Source organism: Scyliorhinus canicula, chromosome 1, assembly GCF_902713615.1.
Source record: "Scyliorhinus canicula chromosome 1, sScyCan1.1, whole genome shotgun sequence".
Classification (NCBI taxonomy): domain Eukaryota; kingdom Metazoa; phylum Chordata; class Chondrichthyes; order Carcharhiniformes; family Scyliorhinidae; genus Scyliorhinus; species Scyliorhinus canicula.
The window spans coordinates 166,403,502-166,422,001 of NC_052146.1; the positions used below are offsets into that span (position 1 = coordinate 166,403,502).

General features: G+C 53.0%; 1 protein-coding gene across 2 annotated transcripts in view; it reads right to left on the reverse strand.

The window, feature by feature from the left end:
• Window positions 1-2,261: 2,261 nt before the first annotated feature.
• LOC119969060 (cytosolic 5'-nucleotidase 1A-like) overlaps window positions 2,262-18,500 on the reverse strand; it is an 80,415-nt gene continuing 64,176 nt past the window's right edge. For both annotated transcript variants that reach the window (XM_038802248.1, XM_038802256.1), the window contains exons 5-6: window positions 6,413-6,597; window positions 2,262-2,720 (exon numbers count right to left, since the gene is read on the reverse strand). In XM_038802248.1, the coding sequence (XP_038658176.1) occupies window positions 2,361-2,720; window positions 6,413-6,597 (545 nt within the window). In that variant the 3' untranslated portion in view covers window positions 2,262-2,360. The remainder of the gene's footprint in view (window positions 2,721-6,412; window positions 6,598-18,500) is intronic.

Consider the following 18,500-nt stretch of genomic DNA (forward strand, 5'->3'; position numbering starts at 1 on the left):
AAAAAATAAAAATCATTGGACTTTTAATTCCAGATTTTTATTGAATTCAAATTCACCATCTGCAGTCGGGGGATTTGAACCCGCGCCCCCAGAGCATTGATTAATAGTCCAGTGACAAAACCACTACGCTACCACCTCTCCGCGTCTCTGGTGCTGGGGATCTCTGGTGGAAGCCAAGATGGATCAGCCACTCGGCACTTCTGGCTGAAGATTATTGTGAATACTTCAGCCTTGTCTTTTGCACAGATTGTGTTGGGCTCCCCAATGATTAAGTTTAGGGATATTTGTGGAAACACCTCCTACGATGAGTGGTTTAATTGTGCAGCACCATTCATGACTGGTTGTAGCAGGACTGCAGAGCTTAGGCGGAGCTAAGTGATTCCAAAGCCAACATATCAAATAGAACATAGAACATAGAACGATACAGCGCAGTACAGGCCCTTCGGCCCTCGATGTTGCACCGACATGGAAGTCAAAATCTAAAGGCCATCTAACCTACACTATGCCATTATCATCCATATGCTTATCCAATAAACTTTTAAATGCCCTCAATGTTGGCGAGTTCACTACTGTTGCAGGTAGGGCATTCCACGGCCTCACCACTCTTTGCGTAAAAAACCCACCTCTGACCTCTGTCCTATATCTATTACCCATCAATTTAAGGCTATGTCCCCTCGTGCTAGCCACCTCCATCCGCGGGAGAAGGCTCTCGCTGTCCACCCTATCTAACTCTCTGATCATTTTGTATGCCTCTATTAAGTCACCTCTTAACTTTCTTCTCTCTAACGAAAACAACCTCAAGTCCATCTATCACTTGCAGCTATGCCGAGGGCTACTTGCGCTGTAGCTTCACTAGGTTGACACCTCAATTTTCAGTATGCATGATATTGTTCCTGGCATACCCTCCTATGCTCTTCCTTGAACCAGGTTTGATCCCTAGCTTGGGTTGATCTTTTGGCTTGGTGGTAGTGGTAGAGTGGGGGATATGCTGGGCCATGAGGTTACAGATTGTGGTTGAATACAATTCCGCTGCTGCTGATGGCCCACAGTGCCTCATGGATTCCCAGTCCTGAATTGCTAGATATGTTCAAAGTCTATCCCATTTCGCACAGTGATAGTACCACACAACATGATGGAGGGTATTCTCAATGCAAAGATGGGACTTTGTCCCCACAAGGGCTAAACTGTCATGGACAGATGCATCTGTAGCAGGCAGATTGGTTAGGGTGAGGTCAACTATGTTTCCCCATCACCACCTGCTGCAGTCCCAGTCTAGCAGCTGTATCCTTTAGGACTCGGCCAGTTCGGTCTCTGGTACTGAGCCACTCTTTCTGCTGGACATTGAAGTCCCCACCCAGAGTATGTTCTATGTTTTTGCCACCCTCAATGCTTCCTCCAAATGGTGTTCAACATGGAGGAGTACTGATTCATCAGCTGAGGGTGGACGGTACGTGGTAATCAGCAGGAGGTTTCCTTGACCACTTTCGGCCAATTTTATGAGACGCTGTGAGCCATTATTGAGGACTCCAGGACAACTCCCTCCTTACTGTACACTACTGCGCCGCCAACTCTGCTGGCTCTGTCCTGCCAGAGGGTCTGGACATACCTTACATTTCTGGAAGGCATGGTCCAAGACATCATCATTACAATTTCTGGGGATGATTCTGTGCAGACGACTGTCAGGCAATTTTGGGTGAGGCAAGGGTAGATGAAAGGTGAGACTAGGGGAGGGGAAGGGAGGGAGAGAAACAGGTGATTGGAGATGTGGGGGAGGGATTGTGATGGGAGGATATTGGGTTTGGGAGGGTAGCAGTGGAAATGGGAAAGGAACGTTAGGAGACTGGTGTGGGGTTGAGGGAGGTGTTACTATGGGCCCTACAAACACACCACCAGGAGGAAAAGCAGCATAGAGAATCTGCATCAATGGAAACATTTTCAGAAAACTTCTGACCAGAGTCTGCGTACTTGGGACAGCATGGGAGGAACTCTTGGTATTTGTAAACAGTGGCAGCTCCAGGGCAGCACGGTAGCATAGTGGTCAGCACAATTGCTTCATAGCTCCATGGTCCCAGGTTCGATTCCCGGCTTGGGTCACTGTCTGTGCGGAGTCTGCACGTTCCTCCCCGTGTGTGCGTGGGTTTCCTCCGGGTGCTCCGGTTTCCTCCCACAGTCCAAAGATGTGTAGGTTAGGTGGATTGCCCATGCTAAATTGCCCTTAGTGTCCAAAATTGCCCTTAGTGTTGGGTTGCTGGGTTATGGGGATAGGGTGGAGGTGTAGGCTTAGGTGGGGTGCTCTTTCCAAGAGCCGATGCAGACTCGATGGGCCGAATGGCCTCCTTCTGCACTGTAAATTCTATGAACTAATCCATCTCCCTCTCCTTCCCCTCTATCTTCCTGTGTCTCTGACTAACTCCATAAGGAACATGAGCTGCAATTGTGCCCGTCTCCTTTGCTCCTTCCACATGAAACATTTGATCATCAAAGAAAATATGTGGCCGGATTTTCTGCAGCAGTGGTGCTTTAGGAGCTCCTGCCAGGAACAGAGCTTCATCCGTCTCCAAACCCCAGCTCCGCAGGGTTTTCAAAGCCCGGGCCCCTGAGCTGGCTGCACTCCGAGCTGTTACCAAGTAAGTCCGGATTGGACATTTCAAGCGTTGACCTTTAATGTAAAACTTCTTCTGCAAAGTTCCCAGTGATTCCAAAAATCCTTTCAGAGGGCCCTGTTTAAAAATGGAAGTAATCGGTTTCATTAATAGAGTTCATACACAGTGAGAACAAATTCACTCTCACTTTTCTTCTCACTGGGAACAATTTCTCACTGGGTGTTCACACCCATTGAGAGACGGCTCACGCCCAATGAGAGGATGTTCGCACCTTGTGAGGGGATGTTCAAACACAATGAGGGAATGTTCACATCCAGTGAGGGAATGTTCACATCCAGTGAGGGAATGTTCACATCCAGTGAGGGAATGTTCACATCCAGTGAGGGAATATCACACCCAGTGAGAGAATATTCACACCCAGTGAGGTAAAGTTTACATCCAGTGAGGGAATATTTTTAAATTTTTAAAAAATAAATTTAGATTACCCAATTATTTTTTCCAATTAAGAGGCAATTTAGCATGGCCAATCCACCTACCCTGCACATTTTTGGGTTGTGGGGGTGAAACCCACGCACACACGGGGAGAATGTGCAAACTCCACACGGACAGTGACCCAGAGCCGGGATCGAACCTGGGACCTTAGCGCCGTGAGGCAGCTGTGCTAACCACTAGGCCACCGTGCTGCCCTCAGTGAGGGAATATTCATATCCCGTGAGGGAATGTTCACAACCATTGAGACAGCGTTCACACCAAGTAAGGGAAAGTTCACACCTAGTGAGGGAATGTTCAAACCCAGTGAGAGAATGTTCACACACCCAGTGAGGGAACATTCACACCCAGTGAGAGAATGTTCAGACCCAGTGAAGGAATATTCAAACCCAGTGAGGGAATGTTCACACACCCAGTGAGAGAATGTTCACACACCCAGTGGGGGAACATTCACACCCAGTGAGAGAATGTTCAGACCCAGTGAAGGAATATTCAAACCCAGTGAGGGAATGTTCTGACCCAGTGAGGTAATGTTCACACCTACTGTAGGAAGTGTTCACATTGTTCACATCCAATGAGTGACTGTTCGCACCCAGTGAGAGAATGTTCACACACCCAGTGAGAGAATGTTCACACACCCAGTGGGGGAACATTCACACCCAGTGAGAGAATGTTCAGACCCAGTGAAGGAATATTCAAACCCAGTGAGGGAATGCTCTGACCCAGTGAGGTAATGTTCACACCTACTGTAGGAAGTGTTCACATTGTTCACATCCAATGAGTGACTGTTCGCACCCAGTGAGAGAATGTTCGCATCCAGTGAGAGAATGTTCACACCCAGTGAAGGAATGTTCGCACCCAGTGAGGGAATGTTTGCATCCAGTGAAGGAATGTTCGCACCCAGAGAAGGAATGTTTGCACCCAGTGAGGGAATGTTCACACCCAGTGAAGGAATGTTCACACCCAGTTTTGGAATGTTCACACCCATTAAGGGAAAGTTCGCACCCAATCAGAGAATGTTCACACCGGGTGAGGGAAAGTTCCCACCTAGTGAGGGAATATTCACACCCAGTGGGAGAATGTTCATACCCAGTGGGAGAATGTTCATACCCAGTGAGAGAATGTTCACACCCAGTGAAGGAATGTTTGCACCCAGTGAGGGAATGATTGCACCCAGTGAAGGAATGTTCGCACCCAGTGAAGGAATGTTTGCACCCAGTGAGGGAATGATTGCACCCAGTGAAGGAATGTTCGCACCCAGTGAAGGAATGTTCACACCCAGTAAGGGAAAGTTCGCACCCAATCAGAGAATGTTCACACCGGGTGAGGGAAAGTTCCCACCTAGTGAGGGAATATTCACACCCAGTGAGGGAAAGTTCATACCCAGTGAGGGAATGTTCATATCCAGTGAGGGAATATTCACACCCAGTGAGGGAATGTTCATACCCAGTGAGGAAATGTTCGCATCCAGTGAGAGAATGTTCACACCGGGTGAGGGAAAGTTCCCACCTAGTGAGGGAATATTCACACCCAGTGGGAGAATGTTCATACCCAGTAAAGGAATGTCCGCACCCAGTGAGGGAATGTTCACACCCAGTGAGGGAATGTTCACCCCCAGTGAGAGAATGTTCATACCCCGTGAAGGAATGTTCACACCTAGTGAGGGAATGTTCACACCCAGTGAGGGATGTTGACACAGAGTGAGAGAATGTTCATACCCCGTGAAGGAATGTTCACACCTAGTGAGGGAATGTTCACACCCAGTGAGAGAATGTTCACAGCCAGTGAGAGAATGTTCATACCCAGTGAGAGAATGTTCATACCCAGTGAGAGAATGTTCATACCCAGTGAGGGAATGTTCATACCCAGTGAGAGAATGTTCATACCCAGTGAGGGAATGTTCATACCCAGTGAGAGAATGTTCATACCCAGTGAGAGAATGTTCACCCCCAGTGAGAGAATGTTCATACCCAGTGAGGGAATGTTCATACCCAGTGAGAGAATGTTCACACCCAGTGAGAGAATGTTCATACCCAGTGAGGGAATGTTCATACCCAGTGAGAGAATGTTCATACCCAGTGAGAGAATGTTCATACCCAGTGAGAGAATGTTCATACCTCAGTGAGGGAATGTTCATACCCAGTGAGAGAATGTTCACAGCCAGTGAGAGAATGATCACACCCAGTGAGGGAATGTTCACACCCAGTGAGAGAATGTTCACCCCCAGTGAGAGAATGTTCACACCTGGTGAGAGAATGTTCATACCCAGTGAGGGAATGTTCACACCCAGTGAGAGAATGTTCACCCCCAGTGAGAGAATGTTCACACCTGGTGAGAGAATGTTCATACCCAGTGAGGGAATGTTCACACCCAGTGAGAGAATGTTCACCCCCAGTGAGAGAATGTTCACAACTGGTGAGAGAATGTTCACCCCCAGTGAGAGAATGTTCACACCTGGTGAGAGAATGTTCACCCCAGTGAGAGAATGTTCACACCTAGAACATAGAACATAGAACAGTACAGCACAGAACAGGCCCTTCGGCCCTCGATGTTGTGCCGAACAATGATCACCCCACTTAAACCCACGTAACCTGTATACCCGTAACCCAACAATCCCCCATTATCCTTACACTACGGGCAATTTAGCATGGCCAATCCACCTAACCCGCACATCTTTGGACTGTGGGAGGAAACCGGAGCACCCGGAGGAAACCCACGCGCACACGGGGAGGACATGCAGACTCCGCACAGACAGTGACCCAGCCGGGAATCGAACCTGGGACCCTGGAGCTGTGAAGCATTGATGCTAACCACCATGCTACCGTGAGGCCCTAATGAGAGGCTACCTGGTGAGAGAATGTTCATACCCAGTGAGGGAATGTTTGCACCCGGTGAGGGATGTTCACACCCAGTGAGGGAAAGTTCACACACAGTAAGGGAATGTTCGCACCCAGTGGGAGAATGTTCGTACCTAGTGGGAGAATGTATGTACCCAGTGAGAGAATGTCCATACCCAGTGAGGGAATGTTCGCATCCAGTGGGAGGATGCTCATACCCAGTGAGGGAATGTTCACACTCAGTGGGCGAATGTTCATACAAGTAAGGGAATGATCTCCCCATTGCAGAGTGTTCATACTGAGTATAGATGGAACCCATTTGCTTTTAATGAACGATGTAAAGAAGGAACCATTACCTCACAGTAAAATCATAACTGCCGACGGGAAATCTGTCTGCCCACAAGACTGGTTTCCTCACCATCAGTATGAATTCCATACCTCACTTTGCCACTTCTTTATCCTTTAGTCCAGAAAGTTTCTTACCATAGCCAATGGTTTGTTTTCATTTGTCTGCTCATGTTCGAAAAATTTATCCAATCCATGTTGTTTGACGATCTGTTCAGATTCATCTGAGAAAAGCACTGCATCTCCATCAAAAGCTACCCTCAGTTGCTTCTCTGAAACATTGATGTCTTTGTTGGGACTGAAGATCGCAGCAGCAGCAATCCCTAGTAAGGGGCAAATCTCAGTCAGTACCTCAGACAGCAAGCAGATAATCTCTAGCATCAGGTGGGGTCATGTGAGGCTGGCTGTGGATATGGGCCAGGTACGAGATGCTGTTTGTAGTGTGTGGGGTGGGGTATGGGGTGGGTTGATAAAGGTCATCACCATGGCACAGTGGTTAGCAATGCTGCCTCACAGTTCTATTCCAGCCTTGAGTCACTGTCTGTGTGGAGTCTGCACGTTCTCCCCGTGTCTGCGTGGGTTTCCTCCAGGTGCTCCGGTTTCCTCTAACAGTCCAAAGATGTGCAGGTTAGGTTAGGTTACGGGGATAGGGTGGGGGAGTGGGCCCAGGCAGAGTGCTCTCTTAGAGGATCAGGGCTGAATAGCCTCCTTCTGCACTGTCGGGATTCTATGGATTGGGATCTGGTCTGAGTTTCTTTCAGCCTCTTAATTATGTGAGACGGTGACTTTCTCTGTCAACAGCCTGCAGTTGCCCTCATTGGCATATGCCAGGCTGCTATATATAGACAGCTGTAAGTCTATATTGCACAAGTTATGCATTGAATGTAGCCATGTTAAGATGAGGCAGCAGATGGAGGGGGGCTGGGCAGCTGGAGGATCTGAAGCACATCAGATACCATCGTTGAATCACACAGGACAGAAAGCCATTCAGCCCATCATATCCATGCAGCTCTGTGGAAGTACTGTCCAATTTGTCCTGCTCTTGTGCTTGTATTCCCAAATCCCTCAAAATATTTGCCTTTCGAGTAAAGTCAGGTTGCAGCACATGGCTCACCAGCCTGTGTTAAAGCTATTTGTCCTCTTCAGTCATTCATACCTCTTCATTCACCTGAGGAAGGAGCAGTGCTCCAAAAACTAGTGATTTGAAACAAACCTGTTGGACTTTAACCTTTAACCTGGACAGTAAGACTTTTTACTGTCCTCAAATAGACACGGCTAACTAGGGAGTGATGGTGCAGAACCACTGCCTATTTAGATATCCTACTTTATCAAACAGGGACAGCACTGCTGCCTCACAGCTCCAGGGATCCATCCGGCCTCTATTCCGGCCTCAGGTGACTGTGTGGAGTTTACACGTTCTCCCCGTGTCTGTGGGGGGTTTCCTCTGGATGTTACGGTTTCTTCCCACAGTCCAAAGATGTGTTTGGGGTGGTCCACAACGGGAAACCCCATTAGCCAGCTGTGGGAACGGAGAAGCCCGCCGCCATCGGAGATGCGTGTGCCAGGAAGGCGGGGCTGGTTGACCGGAGAGTCCCGCCCAATGAATACGCATTCAATATTTGTTAATTTTTCTCACTCTGCGACTGTGCAGGGGCAGCTCCGACATTCGCAGCTGAGTGCCCTGTCGACTGAGATGACTTTGGTTGGGGACAGCTGGAAGACTGAGGGGAGAAGGAACTAGGAGTCTGTGACTTTGCTGTCTTAAACCTGGCTTAAGGTACAGGCTAACTTCAGATTCATTGGGCTGGATTCTCCGTTTGGGAGACTAAGTCCCCACGTCGGCGTGAAAACGGTGGTGTTTTACACCAGGAAAACTGGCACAAAACGGCCACCGATTCGCTGCTCCGGGAGTGGGGGGGGGGGGGGGGGGGGGGGTAGCAGCCAGGCAACGTAGAGCTACCAGCCTCTGGCTGCTGATATGGGCTGGAGCATTGCTGGGTCCGTGGCTGCGCATGCGCACGGCGGTGGCCTGCAGCGGCTGTCCCGTGCTTCATGGCGGATGCCGCTTGTGGACCCGGCCGGTAAAAATAATTCCCCCCCTTCGACTGGCTTGCGCGCCCCAGACTGCCCCCCCCACAGTGCCCCCAGCCCAGAATACCCCCTCGCTGAGTTCCCGACGAGTGAAACCGCATGCGACCCACGCCGTCGGGAACTCGGCCGGTCGGGGACAGATCAGCGCGGGGCGGGCCTCAGCCACCGTAAGGAGGGTGTACCGAGGTACAGTGAAAAGTATTTTTCTGCGAGCAGCTCAACAGATCATTAAGTACATGAAAAGAAAAGGAAATAAAAGAAAATACATAATAAGGCAACACAAGATATACAATGTAACTACATAACACCGGCATCGGATGAAGCATATAGAGGTGTAGTGTGAATGAGGTCAGTCCATAAGAGGGTCATTTAGGAGTCTGGTGACAGTGGGGAAGAAGCTGTTTTTGAGTCTGTTTGTGCGTGTTCTCAGGCTTTTGTATCTCCTGCCCAATGGAAGAAGTTGGAAGAGTGAATAAGCAGAGTCTTTGATTATGCTGCCCACTTTCCCCAGGCAGCGGGAGGTGTAGATGGAGTCAATGGATGGGAGGCAGGTTCGTGTGATGGACTGGGTTGTGTTCACGACTCTCTTAAGTTTCTTACAATCTTGGGCCGAGCAGTTGCCATACCAGGCTGTGATGTAACCAGATAGAATGCTTTCTATGGTGCATCTGTAAAAATTGGTTAGAGTTAATGTGGGCATACGGAATTTCCTTAGTTTCCTGAGGAAGTATAGGCGCTGTTGTGCTTTCTTGGTGGTAGCGTCAACATGGGTGGACCATCTCCCCCAATCCCATGCGCTTTAATTTTGCACATTAATCTCTTCTGCGGGGATTTGTCAAACGCCTTCTGAAAGTCCAAATATACGCATCGACTGGCTCCCCTTGTCAACTGTACTGGTTACATCTTCAAAGAATTCCAACAGATTTGTCAAGCATGATTTTCCCTTCATAAATCCATGCTGACTCTGACTGATCCTGCCACTGCTTTCCAAATGTTCCGCTTTAAAGTCCTTGATAATGGATTCAATAATTTTTCCACCACAGTGTTAGGCTTACTGGTCTGTAATTTCCTGTTTTCTCTCTACCTCCCTTATTGAATATCGGAGTGACGTAAGCTACCCTCCAATCTGCAGGGACTGCTCCAGAGTCTATAGAATCCCGGAAGATGATCACTGATGCATTCACTGTTTCCAGAGCCACCTCCTTAAACACTCTTGGAAGCAGATTCTGAGGCCCTGGGGATTTATCCGCCTTCAATCCTATCAATTTTACTAGCACCATTTCTCTACTAATGTTGATCTCCCTCAGTTCTTCCCTCTCCCTAAACCTTTAATTCTCCAACATATCTGGTAACTGATTCGTGTCCTTGAATGTTATGACGTGCCAAGTGCTCATCCAGGTACTTCTTGAAGGATGTGATGCAACCTGTCTCGACCACCCTCCCAGGCAGTGCATTCCAGACCATCATCACCCTTTGGATAAAAACATTTTTCATCAAAACCCTCCTAAACACGCACAAACTGACTGTTCCTCAACTTGAACTTGTGTCCTCTCGTAACTGCCCCTTCAACTAAGGGGGACAGCGGCTCCCTATCCACCCTGTCCATGACCCTAATAATCTTGTACACCTCAATCAGGGAAGTCCCTCAGTCTTCTCTGCTCCAGAGAAAACAACCCAAGCCTATCCAACCTCTCTTCAGAGCTTAAATGTTCCATCCCAGGCAACATCCTGGTGAATCGCCTCGACACCCCCTCCAGTGCAATCACATCCTTCCTATAATATGCCCACCAGAATTGCACACAGTACTCCAGCTGTGGCCTCAACAAAGTTCTATACAACTCCAACATCATCTCTATGCCTCGATTGCTAAAGGCAAGTGTTCCATATGCCTTTTTCACCACCCTATTAACCTGTCCTTCAGTCTTCAGAGATCTATAGACAAGCACTCCAATGTCTTTTTGTTTCTTGGGAATTCCCAGTGTCATGCCATTCATGAATATTTCTTCATCGCATTACTCCTTTGGGGCAGCAGGGTAGCATGGTGGTTAGCATAAATGCTTCACAGCTCCAGGGTCCCAGGTTCGATTCCCGGCTGGGTCATTGTCTGTGTGGAGTCTGCATGTCCTCCCCCTGTGTGCGTGGGTTTCCTCCGGGTGCTCCGGTTTCCTCCCACAGTCCAAAGATGTGCGGGTTAGGTGGATTGGCCATGATAAATTGCCCGTAGTGTCCTAATAAAAGTAAGGTTAAGGGGGGGGGGGGTTGTTGGGTTACAGGTGTAGGGTGGATACGTGGGTTTGAGTAGGGTGATCATGGCTCGGCACAACATTGAGGGTCGAAGGGCCTGTTCTGTGCTGTACTGTTCTATGTTCTATGTTCCTTGCAAAGTGTATTACCTCACACTTTTCCTTACATATACCAAAATGGATGGTGGTGACGATCCCGCAGAGAATGCCCTCATGGTGCTGGTGGTAGCCCAGGCGACCAGATGCTGGCGAGGCAGCAGCGTCAATGCAGGTTGGGAGCTGCATCGCTTGTGCAGGGGGCCACTGCACCTCCTGAAGACCCAGCTGCCCATCAGGCCGAGGAGGAACCCAGAGGGGGATGTCAGTGACGGCCCAAGGCAGACAAGCATCATTGATCTTTCGAGGAGATGACGGACAGCATGTGCTCATTCAACAAAGAGACAATGTGGCATCTGTGTGATTTGGTGCTGATTACTAAAACATGGTTACAGGGAGACCAGGTCTGGGAATTTTACGCACTTTTTCGGGAAATAGACTGAAAAGAAAAGAGAGTGGTGTTCCTTTTCTGGCGAGGAAAGGGATCACTGCTGGGATGAGAAATGACATGAGCACTGGAGATCAAGATGTCGAATCAGTGTGGGTAGAAATAAGAAATAGCAAAGGGAAGACATCCCTGGTAGGGATCTATTGGTCCCCAAACAGTAGGTCGACAGTGGGGCACCGTATAAACCAAGAAATACTGGGGGTTGTAAGAAAGGTACGACAATAATGATGGGGAATTTAATATGCACATAGACTGGAGGAATCAAATTGGCAAAGGTCACCTGGAGGCAGAGTTCATCGAATGCATTACAGAATGTTTCTGGGAACAGTATGTTGTGGAACCAACCAGGGAGGAGGCTATTTTCGATTTGGTATTTTGTAATGAGGAGGGATTAATTGATGACCTCATAGTTAAGGATCCTCTAAGGAGTAGTGCCCATATGGTAGAATTCAAAATGCAGTTAGGGGGCGAGAAAGTGGAGTCGCACACTAGTGTTCCAGAATTTTAACAAAGGATATTACAGAGGCATGGGGACTCCCCGAGTGGGCAGGATGGCTAAAAGGTAGGTTAGATGATGAACAGTGGCAGTTGTTCAAGGAGATACTCATTTCCTCACAAAGAAAATATATTCCAGAGGAAGAAAGACTACTGTAAAAAACAAGGAAGTTAAGGACGATATGAAGACAAAAACGAAGGTATACCATGTTGGCAAAGGCCAACGGCAGGCTGGAATATTGGGAAACTTTCAAACATAAACAAAGGGATACTAAAAATGTAATGTGCTGAGGTAAATTATGAAAGAAAGCTAGTGCAAAATATAAAAAGGGATAGCAAAAGCTATCAAAACAGATAGGTACATAAAAGGGAAAATAGTCGCTAAGGTGGATGTTGTACCCTTGGAAGATGAAACCGGAGAATTAATAGTAGGGGAACACAGAAATGGCAAAGATGCTAAATTTTTTAAAATATGTTTCATTTTTTTCCAATTAAGGGGCAATTTAGCATGGCCAATCCACCTACCCTTCTTTGGAAGGCAAAACCCACGCAAACACCGGGAGAATGCGCAAACTCCACACGGACAGTGACCCAGAGCCGGGATCGATCCTGAGACCTCTATGCCGTGATGCAGCAGTGCTAACCACTGTGCCACCGTGCTGGCCTGCAAAGATGCTAAATCCTCAGTTTTCACAGTGGAAGACACTAGTACCATCCCCATAGGAACGGCTAATTCAGTGGTAATAGAAAGGGTGGAACTTATTGTCATCTGCAAATTTGCCCTAGGAACTTCCTATCCCTGTATCCAAGTCATTAAAATAGTTGAGACAGTCAGTTGCAATGAGGAAATAAGAACCTTACAAATGGATATAGATAGGTTAGGTGAGTGAGCCAAAATGTGGCAGATGGAGTTTTAAATGTGAGGTTACACATTTTGTCCGAAAAAGTGGAAGGCATCTTATTGTCTAAATGGGGAGAGACTGTGGGATGCTCCGGTGCAGAGGGATCTGTGCAGGAATCACAGAAAACTAGCATGCAGGTACAGCAGGTAGGAAAGAAAGCATATGGAACATTGGCATTTACATTTAAAGGAATAGAGTATAAAGGTGAGAAAGTATTGTTGCAACTATACACGGCATTGGTCAGGCCGCACCTGGAGTATTGTGCACAGCTTTGGTGCCGTTATTTGAGGAAAGATGTAGTGGCATTGGAGGCAGTTCAGAGGAGGGTCACTAGATTGATTCCAGAGACGAGGGCCGGGATTATCTGATAATGGGGCTAAGTGTTGACGCCGTCATAAATACCGGAGCATTTTACGACGGCGTCAACGGGCCCCACAGTCCACTGATTCAGCGGCCCACAAGGGGCCAGCACGGGCGTCACGAGAAGTGCCCAGGGGAGTGGCCTGCGATCGGCATCCGATATCGGGTCACGTCATTGATGTGACGCCATGGCACCTTAATAAAACACATCCCCCCACACACAGCCGACACAGGGAAGATGGCCGCCGGCCATGCAACGCAAAGTTTTTGGGATGGCGATTTAGACATGCTCCTAGACGGCGTGGAGCAGAGAAGGGGGGCTCTGTACCCCGAGCCCGCCTGGCCACGTTCCCTCAACCCACCCCCTCACCCCTGTCCTCCTGTTTAACCATACATGCTGTCTTGTGTCTTACAGGACCTGCCAACGCTGGTCCCGGGCCGTCTGGTGCCACCTGCCCCCAGCCGGGCAAGGGCCTGTGGCCCCCAGGGACGCAAGCACCAATGGGGAGGGCAGCCATATCAGCAGCCCTGCATCCAACACGAGCCAGGACATGGAAACCAAGGACACAGAAACGCAGGAGATGGACACACAGGGGACAGACACACAGAGGACGGACACGTAGAGGACGGACACGTAGAGGACGGACACGTAGAGGACGGACACGTAGAGGACGGACACGTAGAGGACGGACACGCAGAGGACGGGCACACAGGGGACAGACACACAGAGGACGGTCACGCAGAGGACGGGCATGCAGAGGACGGACACACAGGGGACAGACACACAGAGGACGGTCACGCAGAGGACGGACACGCAGAGGACGGACACACAGAGGACGGACACACAGAGGACGGACACGCAGAGGGCGGACACGCAGAGGACGGACACGCAGAGGACGGACACGCAGAGGACGGACACGCAGAGGACGGTCACGCAGAGGACGGTCACGCAGAGGACGGACACGCAGAGGACGGACACGCAGAGGACGGACGCGCAGAGGACGGACGCACAGAGGACGGACGCACAGAGGACGGACATGCAGAGGACGGACATGCAGAGGACGGACACGCATAGGACGGACGCACAGAGGACGGACGCACAGAGGACGGTCACGCAGAGGACGGACACGCAGAGGACGGACACGCAGAGGACGGACACGCAGAGGACGGACACGCAGAGGACGGTCACGCAGAGGACGGTCACGCAGAGGACGGTCACGCAGAGGACGGACATGCAGAGGACGGACACGCAGAGGACGGACACGCAGAGGACGGACGCACAGAGGACGGACGCACAGAGGACGGACGCACAGAGGACGGTCTCGCAGAGGACGGACACGCAGAGGACGGACACGCAGAGGACGGACACGCAGAGGACGGACACGCAGAGGACGGACACGCAGAGGATGGACACGCAGAGGACGGACACGCAGAGGACGGACACGCAGAGGACGGACACGCAGAGGATGGACACGCAGAGGACGGACACACAGAGGACGGACACGCAGAGGACGGACACGCAGAGGACGGACACACAGAGGACGGACACACAGAGGACGGACACACAGAGGACGGACACACAGAGGACAGGAACACAGAGGACGGACACGCAGAGGACGGGAACACAGAGGACGGGAACACAGAGGACGGACACACAGAGGACAGGAACACAGAGGACGGACACACAGAGGACAGGAACACAGAGGACGGACACACAGAGGACAGGAACACAGAGGACGGACACACAGAGGACAGGAACACAGAGGACGGACACACAGAGGACAGGAACACAGAGGACGGACACGCAGAGGACGGGAACACAGAGGACGGACACGTAGAGGATGGGAACACAGAGGACGGACACACAGAGGACGGACACGCAGAGGACGGACACGCAGAGGACGGACACACAGAGGACGGACACACAGAGGACAGACACGCAGAGGACAGACACGCAGAGGACGGTGACACAGGGATCAGGAACGCAGCACGAAAAGACTGTGTCTCTGATGAGGACATAGACTTTCCGTCACTGCTATCTTCTACACCCTCCACCATCGCATAGACTTCTTTGGTTTCTTTTGTGAGGAGGCTTCTGGGACACGTACTGGTGAGCACCACACAGCCAGTATAGCAGATGGAGGTAGGAGCAGCCGAGGGGCCGAACCGTCGGAGGGCAGCCCAGCCCCAGCAACCAGCTGCCACCCAGATAGACCCCGGGTCCCTGGAATTTCCACACCCACCCATAGACTTGATGCAGTCAGAGACCCAGGGACTAGAGATGGGGATGACAGCCAGCTTCCCGCACCTGCAGACATAGGTGGAGGAGTGCATCCGCGTGCAGGAGCAGGGAATGGTGCCGCTCATGCTTGCCACCCAGGCCGATACCGCACGGGTGGTGCCCACGGTGACAGTGTCAGACTCAGGATCAGGGTAAGCAAGGCCTGGGGCTTTCTGTGCAGGCGGTATCCATGGTCCAGCACAGGCAGCCATGAGCGAGAGCCAGCTGCAGATCGCAGCGGGGTTCCTCATTGTGGCCCAGTTACAGCAGGCTATCGCTGAGAGCATCGGCAGCATTGCCCGGGTCCTGGGCGGCATTGCACAGAACCAGAGGGAGAATGTGCAGTCCCAGACATGGATGGCCCAATCCCTGAGCTTTATGGCCGCTAAAGTACAGACCCTGGTCGATACCAGAGAAGGGCCTCCAGGACTGGCAGCGCCAGGTGTCTGGGTGGCCTCGGGGGATGGCTCCGCTTGCACCCCCGTCCCATGGAGATGCCTGGGGGCCATCGGGTGAGCGCATGCCGGTGACTCCTGCAGGGGAGGTCCCAGAATACCGCGGCACCTCTGACTCCCCCCCTACCGTCCCTGGTGCATCTGGTGGGCAGCGGGCAGAACTAGGTGCCACCACGCCAGCCGGGATGCCCGAGGAGCAGCCTGACCCATCCAGGCCGGGCCCCCCCAGGAATTCAGCACCAACAGGTGTCTCAGCAGTCCACCTCCACTTCTGCTGTACTGTATAGGGAACCACTGAGACGCAGTGATAGACTGCGGTAGACACCTAGTAAGTTGGCACAGGTGCAGGGCACAGCCTAGTTCTAGGGGCTAGGGCATATGTATATAACATTTGTTATTAAACACACTGTTACACCGATGAAAGCTGCCTCTGTGCTCTGTCAGATGCGTGCGGGGATGGGGCGGTAATTGATTGCCACTGTGGGTGAGGGGTGATGGAACGTTGACCTCCAGTGGGTGTGAGGTGCTCCCCCCCACATCCCCTGGACGTCCACGCCACCCCACCCCCAGCGAAACGACAGGGCCATTTGATGCAGTCTCCAAGCCGCATACAGTGACCACCTAAGTGGAGGGTGTTACCGTGGCCATGAGTCAGACATTGTCGAATGATGTGGAGCTCAGAAGTCATCGCAGAGCGGGCTGTCATCATCCCCCATGGCATGGACCAGACAATGTGAGCCCAGCCCATTGTGCCGCAGGTGGATGTGTAATGGAGGGGTGGTGTGCGTGCGGGTGATGCGGTGGTGTGGGATCTAAGGTTGGTCGGTGGTGGGGGAGGTGACGGTGGTGGGTGGTGGGGTGGTGAGGTGGTGGGTGGTGGGTGGTGAGGGTGGTGGGTGGTGAGGTGGTGAATGGTGAGAGTGGTGGGGTCGTAGGTGGTGAGGGTGGTGGGTGGTGAGGGTGGTGAGGGTGGTGAGGGTGGTGGGTGGTGAGTGGCGAGGGTGGTGGGTGGTGAGGTGGTTAGGGTGGTGGGTGGTGAGGGTGGTGGGTGGTGAGGGTGGTGAGTAGTGAGGGTGGTGGGTGGTGAGGGTGGTGGGTGGTGAGGGTGGTGAGTAGTGAGGGTGGTGAGTAGTGAGGGTGGTGAGTAGTGAGGGTGGTGGGTAGTGAGGGTGGTGGGTAGTGAAGGTGGTGGGTAGTGAGGGTGGTGAGGTGGTGGGTGGCGAGGGTGGTGGGTGGTGAGGGTGGTGGGTGGTGGGAGATGACGGTGGGGGTGGGGGGTGGTGGGAGATGACGGTGGTGGGTGGTGGGTGGGGGGTGGTGGGAGGTGACAGTGGTGGGTGGTGGGAGGTGACGGTGGTGGGTGGGGGGTGGTAGGAACTGACGGTGGGGGGTGGTGGTAGGTGACGGTGGTGGGTGGGGGGTGGTGGGAGGTGACGGTGGGGGGTGGTGGGAGGTGACGGTGGTGGGTGGGGGGTGGTGGGAGGTCACGGTGGTGGGTGGGGGGTGGTGGGAGGTGACGGTGGTGGGTGGGGGGTGGTGGGAGGTGACGGTGGGGGGTGGTGGGAGGTGACGGTGGTGGGTGACGGTGGTGGGTGGGAGTGGTGGGAGGTGACGGTGGTGGGTGGGGGGTGGTGGGAGGTGACGGTGGTGGGTGGGGGGTGGTGGGAGGTGACGGTGGTGGGTGGGGGGTGGTGGGAGGTGACGGTGGTGGGTGGGGGGTGGTGGGAGGTGACGGTGTGGGGTGTGGGAGGTGACGGTGGTGGATGGGGAGTGGTGGGAGGTGACAGTGGGGGGTGGTGGGAGGTCACGGTGGTGGGTGGTTGGAGGTGACGGTGGTGGGTGGGGGGTGGTGGGAGGTGACGGTGGGGGGTGTGGGAGGTGACGGTGGGGGGTGGTGGGAGGTGACAGTGGTGGGTGGTGGGAGGTGGCGGTGGTGGGTGGTCGGAGGTGAGGGTGGGGGTGGGGGGTGACGGTGGGGGGTGGGGGTGGTTGGAGGTGACCGGTGGGTGTTGAGGTGGTGGGTGGTGGGAGGTGAGTGTGGTGGATGGTGGGAGGTGACTGTGGGGGGTGGCGGTGGGGGGGTGGAAGGTGATGGTGGGGAGTGGGGGTGGTGGGAAGTGACGGTGGTGGGTGGGGGGTGAGCTGGTGGGTTGTGAGGGTGGTGGGTGGTGACGGTGGGGGTGGGGGGGTGGCAGGTGACGGTGGTGGGAGGTGACGGTGGGGGGTGCGGGGAGGTGACGGTGGGGGGTGGTGGGAGGTGATGGTGGTTGGTGACGGTGGTGGGTGGGGGGTGGTGGGAGGTGACGGTGGCGGGGCTGGGAGGTGACGGTGAGGGGGTGGGGGTGTTGGGAGGTGACGGTGGTGGGTGGGGGGTGGTGGGAGGTGACGGTGGTGGGTGGGGGGTGGTGGGAGGTGACGGTGGGGGTGGGGGGTGGTGGGTGGTGGGAGGTGACGGTGGGGGTGGGGGGTGGTGGGTGGTGGGAGGTGACGGCGGTGGGTGCAGGGAGGTGACGGTGGGGGGTGGCGGGAGGTGATGGTGGGGGGTGGGGGGAGGTGACGGTGGGGGGTGTGGGAGGTGACGGTGAGGGGGTGGGGGTGTTGGGAGGTGACGGTGGTGGGTGGGGGGTGGTGGGAGGTGACGGTGGTGGGTGGGGGGTGGTGGGAGGTGACGGTGGCGGGGCTGGGAGATGACGGTGAGGGGGTGGGGGTGTTGGGAGGTGACGGTGGTGGGTGGGGGGTGGTGGGAGGTGACGGTGGCGGGGCTGGGAGGTGACGGTGGGGGTGGGGGGTGGTGGGAGGTGACGGTGGTGGGTGGGGGGTGGTGGGAGGTGACGGTGGTGGGTGCAGGGAGGTGA